The 18,381-nt window shown below is 43.0% G+C and overlaps 2 protein-coding genes across 11 annotated transcripts in view; one reads left to right on the top strand and one right to left on the bottom strand.

The window, feature by feature from the left end:
* Positions 1-10,849, top strand: part of map1aa (microtubule-associated protein 1Aa) — a 38,952-nt gene extending 28,103 nt beyond the window's left edge. For both annotated transcript variants that reach the window (XM_063882415.1, XM_063882416.1), the window contains 3 exons: positions 81-7,230; positions 7,317-7,543; positions 7,782-10,849. In XM_063882415.1, coding sequence (XP_063738485.1) covers positions 81-7,230; positions 7,317-7,543; positions 7,782-7,937 — 7,533 coding nt within the window. In that variant the 3' untranslated portion in view covers positions 7,938-10,849. The remainder of the gene's footprint in view (positions 1-80; positions 7,231-7,316; positions 7,544-7,781) is intronic.
* Positions 10,850-15,597: 4,748 nt separating this feature from the next.
* Positions 15,598-18,381, bottom strand: part of ppip5k1a (diphosphoinositol pentakisphosphate kinase 1a) — a 38,316-nt gene continuing 35,532 nt past the window's right edge. For all 9 annotated transcript variants that reach the window (XM_063881148.1, XM_063881149.1, XM_063881150.1 and 6 more), the window contains 2 exons: positions 17,888-17,998; positions 15,598-17,590 (listed from right to left, as the gene is read on the bottom strand). In XM_063881148.1, coding sequence (XP_063737218.1) covers positions 16,992-17,590; positions 17,888-17,998 — 710 coding nt within the window. In that variant the 3' untranslated portion in view covers positions 15,598-16,991. The remainder of the gene's footprint in view (positions 17,591-17,887; positions 17,999-18,381) is intronic.

Below are 18,381 nucleotides of genomic sequence, written 5' to 3'. Positions count from 1 at the left end.
TTTTTTGCAGTGCATGAATACACTTTCATAAAACGTACATAGAAAGTGTTATTTTAGTTTGTTTTTTACTGTGTTCCCAGGTGACTGAACTTCTTTCCAAGGCCTCATCAGAGCAGCCGTCCAGGCTTACTGTTTCCTGTCAGGGAGACGGGGGCTGGAGCTCCCTGGGCCAAAGCCAGGAGCAGCAGTTACTCCAAAATCTTTTGGAATACCGCCTCAACCCTGAACCTCACCTCCCCGACATGGACGGAGTCACAGAGTTCACCGAGTATGTCTCGGAGACAGTGGATGTTCCTTCATCCTTTGATCTTCTGGAGCCCCCAACCTCAGGAGGTTTTCTGAAGCTTTCTAAACCCTGCTGCTACATCTTCCCTGGAGGCAGGGGAGACTCTGCTCTGTTTGCGGTCAACGGATTTAACATCCTGGTGGATGGCGGGTCAGATCGAAAGTCTTGCTTCTGGAAGCTGGTTCGCCACCTGGACAGGATTGACTCTGTTCTGCTTACCCACATTGGTGCAGACAACCTCCCTGGCATCAATGGGTTGTTCCAGAGAAAGATTGCAGAACAAGAAGAGGAGCGTAACCAGGGATCTGGCTCCAGCAGCAACGGTGAATGGATAAAGAACCTTATCTCCCCTGAGTTGGGGATTGTGTTTTTCAATGTCCCAGAGAAGCTTCGGATGCCTGAGTCCACGCTGAAAGTGAAGCGAAGCATTGAGGAAGCATCTCTTACTTTGCAGTACCTCAACAAGCTTGGTATCACACCAGAGCCTCTTCACAGGGTAGTCAGCAACACCCTTGAACCCATCACACTATTCCACAAACTTGGTGTGGGAAAGTTAGACATGTATGTCTTAAACCCTGTTAAAGAGAGCAAAGAGATGCAGTTTCTAATGCAGAAATGGGCTGGAAACAGCAAAGCCAAGACAGGGATTACTATGGCCAATGGAAAAGAAGGAGAAATATCTGTTCCGTATTTGACATCAGTTACCGCTCTTATTGTTTGGATTCCTCACCGTCCAACAGAAAAGATAGTCAGGGTGCTCTTCCCTGGAAATGCACCACAGAATAAAATCTTTGAAGGCCTTGAAAAACTGAAACACCTGGACTTCCTGCGATACCCAGTAGCTACCCAAAAAGATATATCATCAGGTGCACCTCCTCCTATCATCAAACAGACCAAAATGAGATCAAGAACTGACAGCAAGGAAAGTCTCAAGTCTTCACCAAAACCACACTCTAAAACAACAAAGAAAGAAGCCAGTGGGCAGGAGGATGAGTCCAAGAGTGACATGAATAAAGAGAATAAAGTGGAAAAGACGGAAGAGAAGAAACCCAAAAGTCCAAGTCTAAAAGCCACCAAACAACAGAAAAACAGTGAGGTTGCTCCTGTTGCAGGCAAGTTGGAGAAAAAGAAAGTATCCAAGGAAAAAACTTCAAAGAACGAGAAAGCGTCCAAGATGGATGAAAAGAAAGATAAAGAGAAAAAAGAAATTAAGAAGGAAAAACGTGAAGTAAAGAAAGACGAAAATAAAAAGGATGTCAAAAAAGAAAGCAAATCCAAGGAAGACAAAAAGAGGGACCCAAGTAAACCGGAGCTGAGAAAAATCACTAAACCTGATCTAAAGCCACTCACCCCTGAAGTGAGAAAAACTCTGCATAAGGCTAAGACTCAGGTCAAGCCCAAGACAGACAAAAATAAAGCAGTCAAAGAGAAGGCTAATGAGAAAAAGCCAGTCCCGAAAAACATTCCTGAGGAGATCGCAGCAGCAGCTTTGGCTGACAGATCTATTGTCTCTTCCCCAGAGGACCTCACTGAAGACTTTGAGGCTCTGAAAAAAGAAGAGCGGTCCAAAGTCAAGTCTGAGCCGATCCAGAATGATGTGATGTTTGGGCACTCAATGTACGCAGATACTAAAGTTCCTTCCTTAGTTTTTACTGAAGATAACGTTACATCCCCAGCCACTGAGATAAAATCTGCTTCACCCAAATCCCCGGTCAAAAAAGATGAGGACAACAAGGACAAGGACACATCAATACAGATTAAAGCCACTGAGAAGAAGGAAGCAGGCGATGGCTTTGCCAGTAAGTTTGAAGAGGAAAAAATTGGGAAATATGACAAATACCCTATAAAGGTCAGCTCAAGAGACCGATCAAAGAAGAGTGACAGCTCAGAGGAGGAGGGTGATGTCATTGAAAAAGCTGACCTTGAAGGAACGGAAGATGACGAGGTCCTCAAATATAATACAGAAGAGGCGAAAAAGGAAAAATCTGGAAAAGATTGGGACACCAAGCCAACTGAGACAAAACCTTTATCAACCACATCCCTATGTGGACATTTAGCAGCCTCCGCCTCGGAGCAATTCTCATTTATCCAAGACGAGACTATCCCCGGCTACTCAGAGACTGAACAGACCATCTCTGATGAGGAGATCCATGAAGAACCAGAAGATCGAATCCCACAGCTGCGTTATGATGTGGGGTCCTATGATGTGTCTGTCCCTGACGTCCCTGGTACCTTTGACTCCATGCACGGTATGAAAGAAATGAAATTTTCCACTATGTCTGACGTCAAACCTAAAGCCTTCCTGGGCGGTCATGAGCATGAGCTCGCACCTTACCCTGCCATTATTGCAGCTCCTCTTGCAGAAGAAGAGCACATCTCCTCTGCAACATCCATCACAGAATATGACAAATTGTCGTCCTTTGCTACGTCCGTAGCCGAGGACCAGTCGATAGCCTCTGTGACAGCACCTCAGAATGAAGAGGCTGGGAGGAACTCTCTCCTGCTGGACACAATTAACAGTATCCCCTTACGCGCAGAGGCTGCCCATGGCAAAGACTATCTCCACTCAGCAGGAACCATCTCACCCACCTCCTCTCTGGAGGATGATAAGTGCTTTAAGTCTCCTTCCTCTGATGAGTACCAGCACAACATTCCTGAAATGGAAACTGATGCAAAGATCAAATCAGTCCATGAAGAGGAAGATGATGAGGAGGACGAGGATGAGGACCAGACTCCGAACGTTGACATCCCTCTGGGTAAACTGCAAGAGGGCTATGAACATGCAGCCTTCAAGATGCTCCAGGAGAAGGAGAAATCTCCCTCTGCCACTTTTTCTCCTCTTCCTCCTTTCTCCACAATGCAGTACTCTAACACACAGGCTGTGAAAGATAACCAGTCCCTTTCTAAAGGAAAACCTGTTTCACCCCCTCCGTCTTTCTCTCCTAGGTTAGATTTAGAGTCCCACTCCAGACAGGAGAGTGAGGAAAGATGTTTAAGTCCAGATGACTCTACCATGAAACTGGCTTCACCCACACAGTCTGTGCCTACTAGCAGTGGCTACTCTCCTACAGAAGATAAATCTTTTAAGACACAAGAAAAATATTTTAAAACTGACACCCAGAAATCAGCCATTATCTCAACTGGTGACAAGACAGTGTCAGCATCTGAAGAGTCTGAAGATTCTGAAGAATCACCTGAAGACAATGAGAATGAAGAGGACTTTTTCGCGAAAAAGAATCTACAGCCTGCTGTTAAGGCCAAGATTATGGAGGCAAAAGAAGGGTGCTTCTTGGACGACGACTTCGCCTCTGAGGCAAAATCTGCAAAGACAGAAACTGAAGTCAAGACGCCAGACAAGACACAGGTGGCTTTCAGCACAGAGGTGAAACACAAACCTCAAGTGATGTACTCTGATGAAGATGAGGATGAAAATGATGGTGATGAGGATTTCCCACCAAGGATAGGGCCAGATAAGTCCTTACCAGCAGATCAAAGCAAATTAGACCTAAAAGATGAAGGTACAGAGAAAACTGATTCTAAAGATGCTGAGAAAAGTGTTCATTTCAGTCTCTACAACTTTCCAGAGAAGGAAAGCAAAGAAAAAGCAGTGTATATAAGACAGGACACGCCCTATGTGCATGGCAAAACATTCTCTTATGGTGACATTTACGGCTCTATGGACTCTGATTCATATCACCAGGACTCATTAGATAAAGTTGAGAAGGACACTGCAAATAGTGAAATAGATTCCAAGAAACCCCAGGCCCCATCACCCGTAACATCTGCGGACAAGATGTCAGAGAAGGGGGGATTCACAGATTCTTGTGGAAAGGATTCCTCCCCTTCGTGGCTTGACTCCAAGAGCACTTCTGCTAAACCTACATCTGAAGAGGTAAAAGGAAAGGAGACCTTTGAATACAACACAGGGAGCCGATTCCCTTCAGTGGCTGATAGACCCGAGGCCTCCTCCACATATCTATCATCAGAAAAAGACGCCTCTTTTAAAAATCAGACTGACGGCACAAAGCCCCAGACGTACTCCTCAATGACAGCGTTTGATACTCAGAAACCTGCCGCCACAGGTTACGTTGAGAAAGGAGCGAGCTTGGAAATTGATATGCGTAAACTAACAGCAAGAGATGAGGAGGACTATGATGATGATGAAGTTGTGGATGAATACGACGAGGAATCCGAAGAGGACGAAGACGAGGAGGATGAAGGCGAAGGTGCTGTTGATTCTGATATTGAGAAAGGTGCCAAAGAGAGATCTGAAAAGGAAATAAAGAGTCCAATCAGTGAAATGTTTGGCTCAAATAGACCTGAATTTATGGTTACTATGGCGGGGTATGGTTATAACAGCCAGGGGAAGTCTGTAAAGGAAGTAAAGAGTCCAGTCAGTGAAATGTTTGGGTCAAATAGGCCTGAATTTATGGTTTCTATGGCAGGGTACGGTTATAACAGCCAGGGGAAGCCTGAAAAGGAAGTAAAGAGTCCAGTCAGTGAAATGTTTGGGTCAAATAGGCCTGAATTTATGGTTTCTATGGCAGGGTATGGTTATAATAGCCAGGGGAAGCCTGAAAAGGAAGTAAAGAGTCCAGTCAGTGAAATGTTTGGCTCAGATAAGCCTGAATTTATGGTTTCTATGGCGGGGTATGGTTATAACAGCCAGGGAAAGCCGAGCAGCCCCCCTTCACTAACAAAGGTTGAACCCAAGGCTAAGTTGGACTCCTCATCCTTCAGTGGAAAGCCAATGGATTTGGGAGCTACAGGTTTCTCCGGCTACTCCTCAGGGTTTGAGTACTCATATGGAAAAGTTGAGAAAGGTAAAGAGGATCTCACGTTGAAATCAACAGAGGACAGTTATTACCAGAGTGACAGGCCTGATTCTAATTTTGAGAAACAGAAATCACCAGACCTTCTGAGCAAGAAGTCACTGGACTCAAACTTCCAGTACACAACAACTGCTGGCCCTGGGTACTCCTCATCTTCGGCCTACAGCTACTCCTCCTCCACCTCAGGCTCCCTTTCCACCAGCCGCCAGTTCGGAGAGGAGCTGGAGACGCCTGCCGAGCCTCTTTTTGAGTACTCCTCTTTTAAAGATGAACACTCACTTGCCATGGATTCTCCCTTGTCTGGCTCCACTGGTGCTAAAGACGACTATCTAGAAGTTTCTGAAAAACACATCACAGCTACAACCACAGCCACCCGTTTCTCACCTCAGAGCCCATTCGAGGAGGTCAAATCTTTCCCCTCACATTCTTCCACTGCCCTAGCAGGGGACAAGAAGGAGCATGCAGCTTCTTTAGGTGGTGTTATGGACAAAGGGCCTCAATCTGACTGTTTCTATAAGCCTGAATGGTCTCAAGGGTCAAAGCCAGACACAGCTGTTGGGTTCAAGGCTTCAGCAGGGCCGTTTGCTCAACCTGCAGAACTATCCAAGGACAGAGAGGCAGCAAGTGCTGCTCTGTTTGGTGTCACTTCCTCCCCACGCCCAGACATAGAAGGCAAGCATTACTTTGAGGAAACAGACAGCAGTGAAGAAGAAGATGAGGACGCGTACATGCGTGAGATGACTCGAAGGTCTCCTTCTAGTGGCTCAGCTGGTGGCCTCTCATTCACAGACAAGCCTGCTCCTCCAGCTCCAGATGAAAAGACAGCTGGTGCAATCCCTGATGTTCTTGGGTCCTACATGCCCTCACCCTTCCAGGTCAGCAAGCCAGGTACAACAAACGGACCCACAGAGGTCAGCTCGAGCACCACCCTCCCTGCTGGAGCGGCAGCCAGTGTTGCATCTTCAGGCCCAGCCAAGGTGGAACCCAAAGATGGAGCTGCAGCTTACAAAAGCCCTTTCGAGTGGGAGATGTCAAAGCCCCAGATGGGAATGGTCCCCGGAGACTCCCCTCCCCATTACCGACATGAAGATGAGTTCGAAGAGGAGTGTGAGATGGAGCCAGAGCACCCTGTTCGCCCGCTATCACTCTCTTCAACTGATCAGCCATTTCGCTCTCCGTTCTACGCTGAAGAGTGCAGTCGAGGAGGCCAGGATGATGATGATGATGATGACAGTGATGAAGACCTTGCTGGCGATGTGCCCATGGGAGCCACCTCCTCTTATACCAGCCGCAGCTCCCCCGGATATTCTTCCTCTGAGTACAGGCAGGCTAAACATGACCTCTCACCTTCCTTCATCAACCCATGCATGCGGCAAGTATCCAGCGATGAAGATGATGAGGAACATGGCCGCAGAAGTGATCAATCGCAGGAGGCCGAGGAAAATGATTTGTCGGTCAAGAGACGGGCTCACAAACAGCCCCAGAGTTACCAGTCACACACCAGGGAAGGCAGCTCCCTGCACCAAGCTGGTGCCATGTCAGCAGGACTGGGTCTGGCCACAGAGGACACACCACCAACCTCTGTCAGCGAGTCTTTAGCCTCTCAGTCAGACTCTGATGGGCCTCCAGGTACTGAAGAATACCCCTCAGTCGCCGGTGAAGGCAACATGGACTCTGATGAGGATGCAGACTATATGCCTGTTGATAAATTATCGGCCACGGGAGGGGGCAGCCATCATTCTTCTAGGAGGAGCACTGACCCTCCTCCTGCTCCCGTCATGGACCCATGCCCTCACCCCCCACATCCAGACGTTTGCATGGTTGATCCTGAAACTTTGGATAATGGCTTGGTTAAGAAAGAGCCAAAAGTCAAGAGCTTGAAGAAGACTTCGGGAAAAACTAAGTCAGCATCCCCGGCCAGGCGCAAGAAGTCTCCCATGCCAGTCAAACAGACGGCATCTCCTCGCACTGCTTCGCTGAAGAAGAAGGAGTCAGACAAAAGCTCACGTATGTCCCGCCTGTCTGATGGACAGGGCTCCAAAGATGATGACCTCTCCAGGTCAAGCTACAACCCTGGCAAGAGCCTGACTAATGGTGTCAAGAGCAGTTCAGGTGGGCAAATGACTTAGAAAAGATGAAAGCTTTTCCGATTTAGTAAGTTAAATGTTTTGACAGCTATGTTTTGTTCTTTCACTCAGGCTCTCAGAAGTCCGGCTCTGCAGCTGCTTCTGGCCTTCCTATTTATGTAGACTTAGCCTACATTCCCAACCACTGCAGTGCCAAGAATGTGGACCAAGAGTTTTTCAAACGTATTCGCTCTGCGTACTATGTGGTGAGCGGGAACGATTCAGCAAGTGGTGAACCAAGCCGGGGTGTCCTCGATGCACTGCTTGATGGCAAAGCTCAGTGGGGTTCAAACCTCCAGGTAATATTTTCGATGCCATAATTAGCATGACGCTGACAATAACTGGCCATGTTTAAATATTTTGTCCCTCCAGGCCACCATACATATATATACACGTAAAGCAATTGCACTCTCTAAAAAGGCTAAGACAGAAACCTTTTCTACAAAGGACAGGCCATGTATAGTTCCACCCCCAAAGCTGTTATCCTCTCTACCAAGTCATTCATGATATTTCCTGGTCTCTTGTCTTGCCGCTCAGGTAACGCTGATCCCCACCCATGACACTGAGGTGACCCGTGACTGGTACCAGCAGACTCATGAGAGGCAGCAGGAGCTCAACATCATGGTCCTGGCCTCCAGCAGCACCGTTGTTATGCAGGACGAGTCTTTCCCCGCCTGCAAGATTGAGTTTTAAGACCCTGGTTTCCCTCTCTCCCTCTTCCTGGCCTCCCCAGTGTAGATCTGGTTTTAATTGCTCTTCTCTATAGCCTGATATGCAAATCTGCCTCTGCTTTAGGCACTTAACCAAAAGCAGAAACAGAACTGGATAACTGTCTATGTTTTTATAGATTTGTATTCATTTATAAGCTTGTTGTGGCTATCACCATTTGTATTACAAAGGTAGTTTTCTGACTGTCCTCTACTACAATATTATTATTTCTCAGGCCTATGAATGGGAGAGTTTATTTCTGTTCCTTAACATATCTTTTTACCAAACCCTGTGAGACAATGAGGTCTTTGTTTATTGGCTCTGACAAAATGCCCATTGTATTGTAAAAGGAAAAGGAGTAACATATAGGAAACAACATAAAATAACAATCTGTTGCTTGTCTTCTAATTGGCGTCAATGAAAGCACAAGTTTGCGCACCTTAAAAGTCAGGAACAAAATAATTTTCTTTCACTGAATCCAGAGCCTTTCTCAATAAAGGTGATCAATTTAATCGAAAGGCATTATTACAAGCTACTTGTGAGCAGCTTTCCCTAACTTTTCTCTATATTCCCGTTCAGCTATGTTCTAAAACAATGGCAGTACCAGTGTTGACTTTGTGCCTCCTGACATAGTGCGATAGAACACGTTCAACCTGTCTTTTGAGTATATTAGCTGTAGCGTAGGGAAAAGCATATTCAAAAATCTGTATTGTAGTGATATTTCTACGGTAAACTCAAAGTGAAAATCAATCTTTAAAGTACGATTTTCTCGGTGGCTGTTATTTGTTACGGTAGATCTGGAGAAAACATTTCTCTCTATAATTGTTTCCGTAGTCTTTGGTGTATTCTTTCAGTGTATTTCCAGTCAACACGTTGTTGCGGAGGATCATGAGGAGAACTGAGACAGATGCGGTGAAACGAGTTCAAAATCATCATCCTGATCTCTGGATTCGGCCCGTTTAAGAGTAAAACAGCGCTCTAGCTGAGAGGAAGGTTGACAAACCTTATATCTGTTGTTGCGTCTCAAAGATCTTTAAAGCTGTGTTAAAGAACGTCGAATGTATTCCACTACAACAATAGGAACATGTGGTTGCAAGGAGGGATTGTGTTTGCCTGGTGGTCGGTTTGCTTGATGGTTAGAGGTGAGACTGTCACCCACATGTGCCTTTCTGTCCTGCTGTGCTGGAAAGGGGAAATTAAATGTGGTTTTTCGTCATAGAAATTGAACAAAGGTATGTGCGGTGCATCCACTGCTCTGCGGCGGAAGCTCTGGCGAGCTGGTCTCCTCTGTTGTCGTAAGTTTTTGTCGTTGAGAACATCATTGCACAAAAAAAGTAAAGTCTTGTACATATCGAGCATAAAATGGCACTTTTAAAAGCACCGCCACGGTATTTCAGCTGGTGCGTCTTAGATTTCCTAGAGCTGCCACTCAAAAAAAAAGCACAACCAGTAACCAGTGTGCAAAACCTTAAGCAATCTTAAATTTAACACATACAGCATTTGCACTGAAGAAAAAAATCAGTTGGAATTTTTTCTGGTTTCTTATAATTGTCTTGATTTTGCAAAATTTCTTTTTAGAAAATAAATCACCTCACGTTTTCTCAAATTTGTTATCATTTAACTGCTGATTTTTGTTCTTTTCAGTGGCAAATCAGTGGACGTTTTTAAGTAACTTAAAACTAAGTAAATGAACTTATATATATAAATAGGTGCTTTTATTTGATATTGATGATTTTAATATTTTGATAGGTTTTAAGTACTTTTTAACAAATCTTAACTACCCAACAAACTACAGGACCAACACGCCTCACCAGGGCTGCTATTTTATGATCCACAATACAGATCAGACATTCCCCTGTATGATATCTTAACCCCTCGATGCATGGACAACAGATGCATGTACATAAAGGCGATGGCTCTTTAACAAGCAGGGGGCCCGCCGGACCTCTGGCTCCAGTCGATTTGAATGTGAAGATGCAGATTTACCTTTACGTTCTCCGTGGAGGACTTTGATCTCCTGGCTGCCTTGGTTCCTGTGCATCATGTGGTACATCAGACTCATCGCTCACAACAGGAGGTAACAACCGTACTGTTGTAGCCTGTAATACATCTGGACTGTGCGGGGAGGAAAACCATCACAGTTTCTATATTTAGATGACAAACATTATGATTTTCTGTCCAATTAAAATGTCAGTATGGTAAAAATAAGAAGTGCTCAGTGCTGATTTAACAAAGGTCCATTAACGGCATCTTTGATAAAAAAGGGTTAACCCACTCTGTCAATGCATTCCTGTTTAATACTGCTTCACTGTAAAGGTTCATAATAACAAACCAACACTACTCATATATGAGCAGACACTCAAAACCCAAACTGCCAGACACTCATGTCAATGCATTTATACCTATAAAGGATTTCCTATTATTCACACCTTTTTCCAGACAATGCTTAATATACACACTCTCACACAGCTGCATTTTCGTGCAACAAAAAAAAGAAAATATAAAATATCTGTGGCATTCAGACTTGTTTGCCGTGAAACAACTCATCATAAAGACTGTTGGATTTCAGTGAGCCCTGCTTGTACGTGCATGTGTAACTTTTGAGTTCTCCTGTAATGTAATAGCTGAAGAAAATATGCGACTTACCATAGAAATGCTATTTTAAAAGATGTATATTAAAGAAGTTAAGCTGTGTGGAACTAAGGAGGCACATGTAGCCCTGGCTGTGAAGAAAAGACAGCCTTGTGATCGTTTATTTTTCTCCTTTCTGCTTCATCTCTTGTTTTAAGTGCAATATGCTCTTTATCTATCTTTAAATGCTTAAAAAAGGTAAAAAAAGAAAAAACTGATTTATTGTTGAAAAGGGAAAAAGTGTGGTGAAGACCAATAAAAACATCATTTACTGAAGAATAATGTCTCCCTCTTTTCTTTACGTGCCATTCTATTTCATTCATGTTTCTCTTCTTTACAGAGGCCGTGCTTGTTTTTTTTTGTGTTTTCTCTTTCCTGTAGTTTTGTTGAATAGGTGTTAGTGCATGTAAATGGTCTGCAAATGCTTGAATCCCAAAAGTGACAGAAATTCTACTTTTCAACTTCCCTTGTAAACATTTGACCTGCTGGGACTGATAAAGAAATCTTCATTTGATTATTAAACTAATCAGGGTTCATCCTCGGGGCACCATAACTATCTTAACGAACATTGAGGGCAATTCACCAAGACTTCACTATTTCAAGATGTACAAAAACAAAGTCTGAATTTTAATCTGTAGTCTGTGATTGAAAAATAGTCATTAGGATGTAACTTCTTTGGCTTATAAATGTCCAACAGAAGCAGGACAACCCCTCAGATCTACTTTAAAGCCCTGTTGAGTCCCGACACACAACTCAGGGCTTTGCAGACACCAGTTTTCCTTCCCCACTGCCTCAGTGTAAGGATGATGTAATCTAGTGGGACACGGGAACATTGCGGGCTTTGTTCTGAGTCTCAAACCCTTTTCAACCGTTAGTGCTGGTGGAGTTTCAACTCGCTGTTTTTGTTGTCAGACACTGTTTGGTCTTTGTGCAGCTGATAATGTGCCGGAGGAAGGAGCCGGCTAGAAGTTGGAGCACAATCCAGCTGAACGAATACTGCAATGACATCACCTCCTGGGTCACATGATCAGGGTGGAAAACAGAGCGAACAACAGATGTGACACTTTCCATTTTATTTAGACGAGGAAGATATTATAAGTTGATTAAGCACTTTAGTTGTATGCTACACTGTCGGTCATTTACAGATCAACATTTATCAAACAAAACGTATGTGCTTTTAAAATATGGTGAATCAATACAGTCGACCTAAATAAACTATCCAAAAGTATATCAAAAAGTAAGTACTAGGTAAACCAGCTACAGCAATAAGAAGGTATTACACTGTAACATTATAATATTCCAATATAACTAATAATAATCTAAATATAAAGTAAGTCGTTTTATTATTCAAACATGAAGTTGATTCTGCTGAAGAAAAGGCAATACATATTTAATAGTTAAATATTTTTTGTAACTGTGCTGTTGCTAATTCTACTTAATTGAACCGTCTGAATACTTGATACCTAGAGGAATATTAACAGATTAATAGCAATACTGTGAATGTTTAAACAGGACCAGCTGAACATGAAATTGACAGAATAAATATGTTTAGAAAAAAATATATGATTGTGAATTTTATAAGTCACAATCATATATTTTATTAAATCAGCTATGAAATCATAGATCAAAGACATTATATTACAAATCAGACCAGCCATTTAATACATTTAAATATTTAAAATGTAAAAAGTATAGAAATTTTAACCAAAGTCCTATTCAGGTGCTACACTTACATAGTATTTTAAGAGATTGTATACTTTTGGTAGATATATGAAGTAGATGTTTAATATTGTAATACAATAAGCAACTTCATGTTTATATAACTTTTTTATTTTATTGTTTTAGTGAATGTTTTACTTGAACTTATGTTTATATGACTTTACACATATTGTTATTTTAAAATATATATATATTTGTTTAACTTTGTTTATATAAATACAATGAAATCTTTTAAATTGATCTTTTATTTTGATATTAAATGGAGAAAGAAACCCAATATCCCCCAGGTTTTCTGAATATTTTTCTACTTAAATATTCTCTTCTACTCACAACATTAAACCACCTGTAATAAATAAAATATGCCCCTCTTGCTTTCCTTTCCTCCTCTGCTGTACATTACTCTCACTGGTGACCTTCACACTGACAGCACACAATGTGATAACGCTGACTGTGGGCGTCTCTAAACTAAGACAGATTTATTACAGAACGTAACGCTGTGTGACTTCAGAGGTAATTTACCTGCCGACACCTGAGTATCATCATCAGGGAGCAACATCCTGCGCTGCTGTTGATCTGGGGCTGTTTTTTATAGGTTGGACAACTGAATTCTGGGAAAAACATAAACCTGAAACCATAAGAGTGGAGATTAATGCTCTTCGTTGATCCCTTATTTATCCCTATATTCGATAGGTGTCATATATTCATCTGCCATATTCAAGGCAATCCATCAGTTTTCATGTAACATACAGTGGGGCAAAAAAGTATTTAGTCAGCCACCAATTGTGCAAGTTCGCCCATTTAAAAAGATGAGAGAGGCCTGTAATTTTTATCATAGGTATACCTCAACTATGAGAGACAGAATGAGAAAATAAAATCCAGGAAATCACATTGTAGGATTTTTAAAGAATTAATTTTCAAATGATTGTGGAAAATAAGTACTTGGTCAATAACAAAAGTTCATCTCAATACTTTGTTATATACCCTTTGTTGGCAATGACAGAGGTCAAACGTTTTCTGTAAGTCTTCACAAGGTTTCCACACACTGTTGCTGGTATTTTGGCCCATTCCTCCATGCAGATCTCCTCTAAAGCAGTGATGTTTTGGGGCTGTCGCTGGGCAACACGGACTTTCAACTCCCTCCAAAGATTTTCTATGGGCTTGAGATCTGGAGACTGGCTAGGCCACTCCAGGACCTTGAAATGCTTCTTACGAAGCCACTCCTTCGTTGCCCTGGCGGTGTGTTTGGGATCATTGTCATGCTGAAAGACCCAGCCACGCTTCATCTTCAGTGCCCTTGCTGATGGAAGGAGGTTTTCACTCAAAATCTCACGATACATGGCCCCATTCATTCTTTCCTAGACACGGATCAGTCGTCCTGGTCCCTTTGCAGAAAAACAGCCCCAAAGCATGATGTTTCCACCCCCATGCTTCACAGTAGGTATGGTGTTCTTTGGATGCAACTCTGCATTCTTTCTCCTCCAAACACGACGAGTTGAGTTTTTACCAAAAAGTTCTATTTTGGTTTCATCTGACCATATGACATTCTCCCAATCCTCTTCTGGATCATCCAAATGCCCTCTAGCATCTGGGATTTTTGCTCACCGTTCTTGTGATCATTTTGACCCCACGGGGTGAGATCTTGCGTGGAGCCCCAGATCGAGGGAGATTAGCAGTGGTCTTGTATGTCTTACATTTTCTAATAATTGCTCCCACAGTTGATTTCTTCACACCAAGCTGCTTACCTATTGCAGATTCACTTTTCCCAGCCTGGTGCAGGTCTACAATTTAGTCTCTGGTCTCCTTTGACAGCTCTTTGGTCTTGGCCATAGTGGAGTTTGGAGTATGACTGTTTGAGGTTGTGGACAGGTGTCTTTTATACTGATAACGAGTTCAAAAAGGTGCCATTAATACAGGTAACGAGTGGAGGACAGAGGAGCCTCTTAAAGAAGAAGTTACAGGTCTGTGAGAGCCAGAAATCTTGCTTGTTTGTAGGTGACCAAATACTTATTGTACCGAGGAATTTACCAATTAATTCATTAAAAATCCTACAATGTGATTTCCTGGATTGTTTCCCCCATTCTGTCTCTCATAGTTGAAGTGTACCTATGATGAAATTTACAGGCCTCTCTCATCTTTTTAAATAAGAACTTGCACAATTGGTGGCTGACTAAATACTTTTTTGCCCCACTGTAAATATAATTTAAAAAATGAAGAATGTGTAATAATTACACACATCATTTCTGAAATTCTAAATATTTTCAAAAGTTTATGGAAACTTTACTTCATACATTTTGTTCTTAAACTGTTTTTTTTCCCATTTTTTCTTTAATGATACTAAACCAAATAACGAAGTAGACCGGCAATTTTTAATTACACTCCAATAGCTGTATTTGTAACATTGAAAGAAGTAATACAGAATATCGTGGTCACATAATGAACTTTCTAAATCCAAATGATTAAACTTCACACAGACGGACAGTTTAAACCAGGACGACAGACAGAATTTGTGGAATCAGCTCAGTAGAGTCAGTACAGATTTGAAGAACACACACATTGTGCATCGTGACCTAAGCTGATGATCCAACGGATAGAAGTATCAGACATGTAATGTGATTTCAGTTCACGTAGCACTCGCCAGGGAGATCTTTATTGGATTACTAGCTGTCCATGAGACGATTCAATGCTGGATTTCTGAGCAGGTTTTAAAGGGTCAATTCACCAAAACGACAAAACTGATTTTTCACTCAGGGTTTGTAGTTACAGGTGCAACATGGCAACTTGTAACACTGTGTTTTATCAAATTGTAGCATAGATTTGAACTGAATTTCCAGAAGATCTGCAAAGAAAGTGCTAAACTTTTGTAAATGTTTATTCACTACTGCTATCGTAATATTAGGAGTTGAGTGCATCGAGATACAGACGGTTGCTGACTCTCCAGTAATGTTCCATAAAGCACTGCAGCAGAAAATGCAACCAGATGAGCCTTAAAGCTTCTGACTATGGGACACATTATGTAAATGTCACATTTATAGAGATTTACAGAGTGATGGGGACTCTGCTTCAGACCTTTTGAGCAGCACCATTTTAGATTTAAAGATATAAACCTGACACCCTGAATGAATACAACCAAAGCTATCTGCACTGCCTCACTTACCTCAAGGGAGCAACTGTTTTCAGCTTTTTGTAATTTCAGTAAATTGACCCTTTAAGCAAACAGCACCTGCAGCAGAGAAGCAAAACAGAGTGATTATGGGCGACATGTCAGAGTCTCCCTGACTGACAGTTGTGTCCCCCCCCCCCCCCCCCACAGTATATCCAAATGTAACATCAAATCCCACTGATTGAACACAGAACTTCAGCGTACTCATGTACCTGAATTGCTTCTCATCGTGTGTGCCGCCCACCCTCCACCCACACACCTGCTACATAACTGCTTGCCACGATAAAAGCACAACGCTCCTCCCGTTTGTTCACTGATAAAATGAATTAGCTTTCATATTTTCCCACATCATGAGGTGATTTTACAAACAAATATACAATAGCTATGGTACAATAAGATATCTAATGTGGGTATCAAATATACCAGAAGACAAGTCTGGTAAGATGACAGGTCTTGATAAATATTTTTTCATCTATCAGTTCATACCGATTATAATAAATCTTCGATGAGGATTAAGGATTTTGGCTTGGCCGATGAATGCAGCTTGACCTGGAGATTTACTAAGAGTAAACCTTTTTTATTTTTAAACTAAACTTAAACAAAGAAATCTGACAGAAAACAATAGTTAGCTTTTGTTGGTTTTCTCTTTAAAATCCGACCGGATACTAAACAAAAAGCGCCATAGATGCTCAGAAGAGGACAAACACTGGGGTAAGACAAAGAGCAGAAAAGCCACAGATTATATCTTCTAGGCTGTGCAAGTTACTTCCTGTGTTTCTAATAAAAGAAGTGAGCTTATAAGTAACAGTATCCTGTAACAAAGAAAGGACAGTTGCCCCGATGCCAGGACATTAACCCTGATACCCGTCACGGGACTATGATGGATGTTATGAAAGCTGATTACGCGGAAACTTCAGCTGACCAAAGGTAAAGGCTAAAAGGTAAGACGACAGATTGTACACAACTTAAAGCTCCATTAATCAATATCTTCATGTCACTATGAATGAATTGAACACATTGCATTTGGAAACTCTTTCTTAAGGCCTCTTTAAGCACATTATATATATCATCATTTGAGATTATGACTCTCAAGAGTGGGTGGAGAGCAAATCAGAGCTTAAAACTGTTTTATAAATGTGATGAAATGTCTCGCTCTGCCTCCTAGTGGCCCAAAATCGATTAATCCAGCTTTAAGGAAAAGGCTTGTGTAACAGCTATTAAGCAACAGTAACAGGGAGGACAGAACCAGTAGACTGTCAGAGGATGCTCAGTGGCATCACTGGCAAGCCCCAATGTGCTTTCTAAAAGGCGATGAACAGCACTTATGGCACTGTCATGATTTTTTGAAGCAGAGCCTAGTGTGAGGATCAGCTGCCCATTCATTATTACTCAACACACAGTATTCATGAAGCAGGAGGAGGCCGGGGCGACTGTCACACAGTACAACGCCTCACTGCTCCTGACTGACAGCCAGGATGTAAAGTTACAGTAGTGTCTGATGGAAGTGTTGTTCTGAAGGTCTCCACACTCTACGGCTCTGCTGATGGAGTCGCTCCAGCATCGAGAGGCGTCTCAGATTGTGGGACGCCTTCTGGACTGTCCATCCACAACTCCATGGACTCCTGGGTGTCGAAGAACTCGTCGGGTCCCTCGGGGGACTGGGGCGTCTGGGAGCTCGAGCCCGCCTCGCTGCTGCTCTCCCGGAGCTCCAGCAGCACGGGCAGAGAGCCGGGGAGGCAGTAACCCTCCATCCGAGAAAGAGTGAGCTCCGCTAAAGGCGAGCAGGGAATCGGGCAGGGATCGGAGGCATCCCCGGCCACAGGAGCAATTTCCTGTGTGTGTTCAGGATCGTCAGGCAGGCGGGCCGCAGTGGGGCCGAGCTCACCGTATTCCTCTGGTGAGTTATTAGGAATCAGAGGGACTTCGGCGAGGGTCGTGGTTGGGTCACTGCCCTGTGACCCGGAGGCAGGCGCAGACTGATTGGAAATGTTTTGAGAGGAGTGAGTCTCCTCGCTGCTCTGAGGGGTGAGGGATATCTTATCGCTGAAACTGAAGCGTGGGGAAGTGTCTGCTGTGGTGGGAGAAGAAGGCCCGGCGCTGGACACTGTGCTGGATGGACCGCTACTGTCTGTAGGAGCAGAAAATAAACCCAGTGTGAGAGGAGGACAGGACTACATTTTTTAGATTCATTTTAGATAAACATATTCTTCCCCGGGGGGAAAAAGCAGTACAAAGAAGTGAAATAAATAAGGTTTCATTTGGAAGACTAGAGATAACAGACAGCCCAGGGACTAAACTGTGAGGCTGTAATGCACGATTTGTGTTCTATAAATAATCCTCAGATGTGTGAAACTGAGGCAGCTGTGGGAGGCCAACCTAAAAATGTCAAATCTTGGTGGGAAAAAGGGGATGCTTCAATACTCACACCAAGGAGGTCTGTCAGAACGAGATCTGAGAGAGATGGAGGAAGAGACTCTCTGAGGGATGTACGAGTCCGCTGACGGATGGTTCTGTGCGTCCAACATGGCCGACAGAGCTGCAGGGATAAACAAAAAAACACGGAGCAGCATAAAGGGTTTTTGAAAGGGTATTTTTCAAAGTGGGAAAACTATTTTTTTCTTTTGTGTGTTTAAGTATCTTGGGGCACTTGCGCACCTAGCAATAGTGCTTTTTTTTAGTCTATAGCAGGCCCGGGCAGTTATTAGTTTTTCGCTTGATCCAGTCTGTTGTTACTGTGCTGTTGCTGGAGACGCGAGTAAGAGCTTGAGAGGGGAGTGTCAGTAACAGTTTGTTGTGTCGGAGATCAGAAAAAGCGTCTCTCAGTGTTATCTTGAAGATATTCAATGTCTAGGATAAGTATTTAGCTGATTTTGAATAAGTGTATGCGACTAGAGATTTAAGAACTACATTTTTTTACAA

This window comes from Eleginops maclovinus, chromosome 4 (genome assembly GCF_036324505.1).
Source record: "Eleginops maclovinus isolate JMC-PN-2008 ecotype Puerto Natales chromosome 4, JC_Emac_rtc_rv5, whole genome shotgun sequence".
In the NCBI taxonomy this organism is placed as follows: Eukaryota; Metazoa; Chordata; class Actinopteri; order Perciformes; family Eleginopidae; genus Eleginops; species Eleginops maclovinus.
The sequence above is the reverse complement of the archived record's forward strand: the minus strand, read 5'-3'. Positions and strand labels throughout refer to the sequence as shown.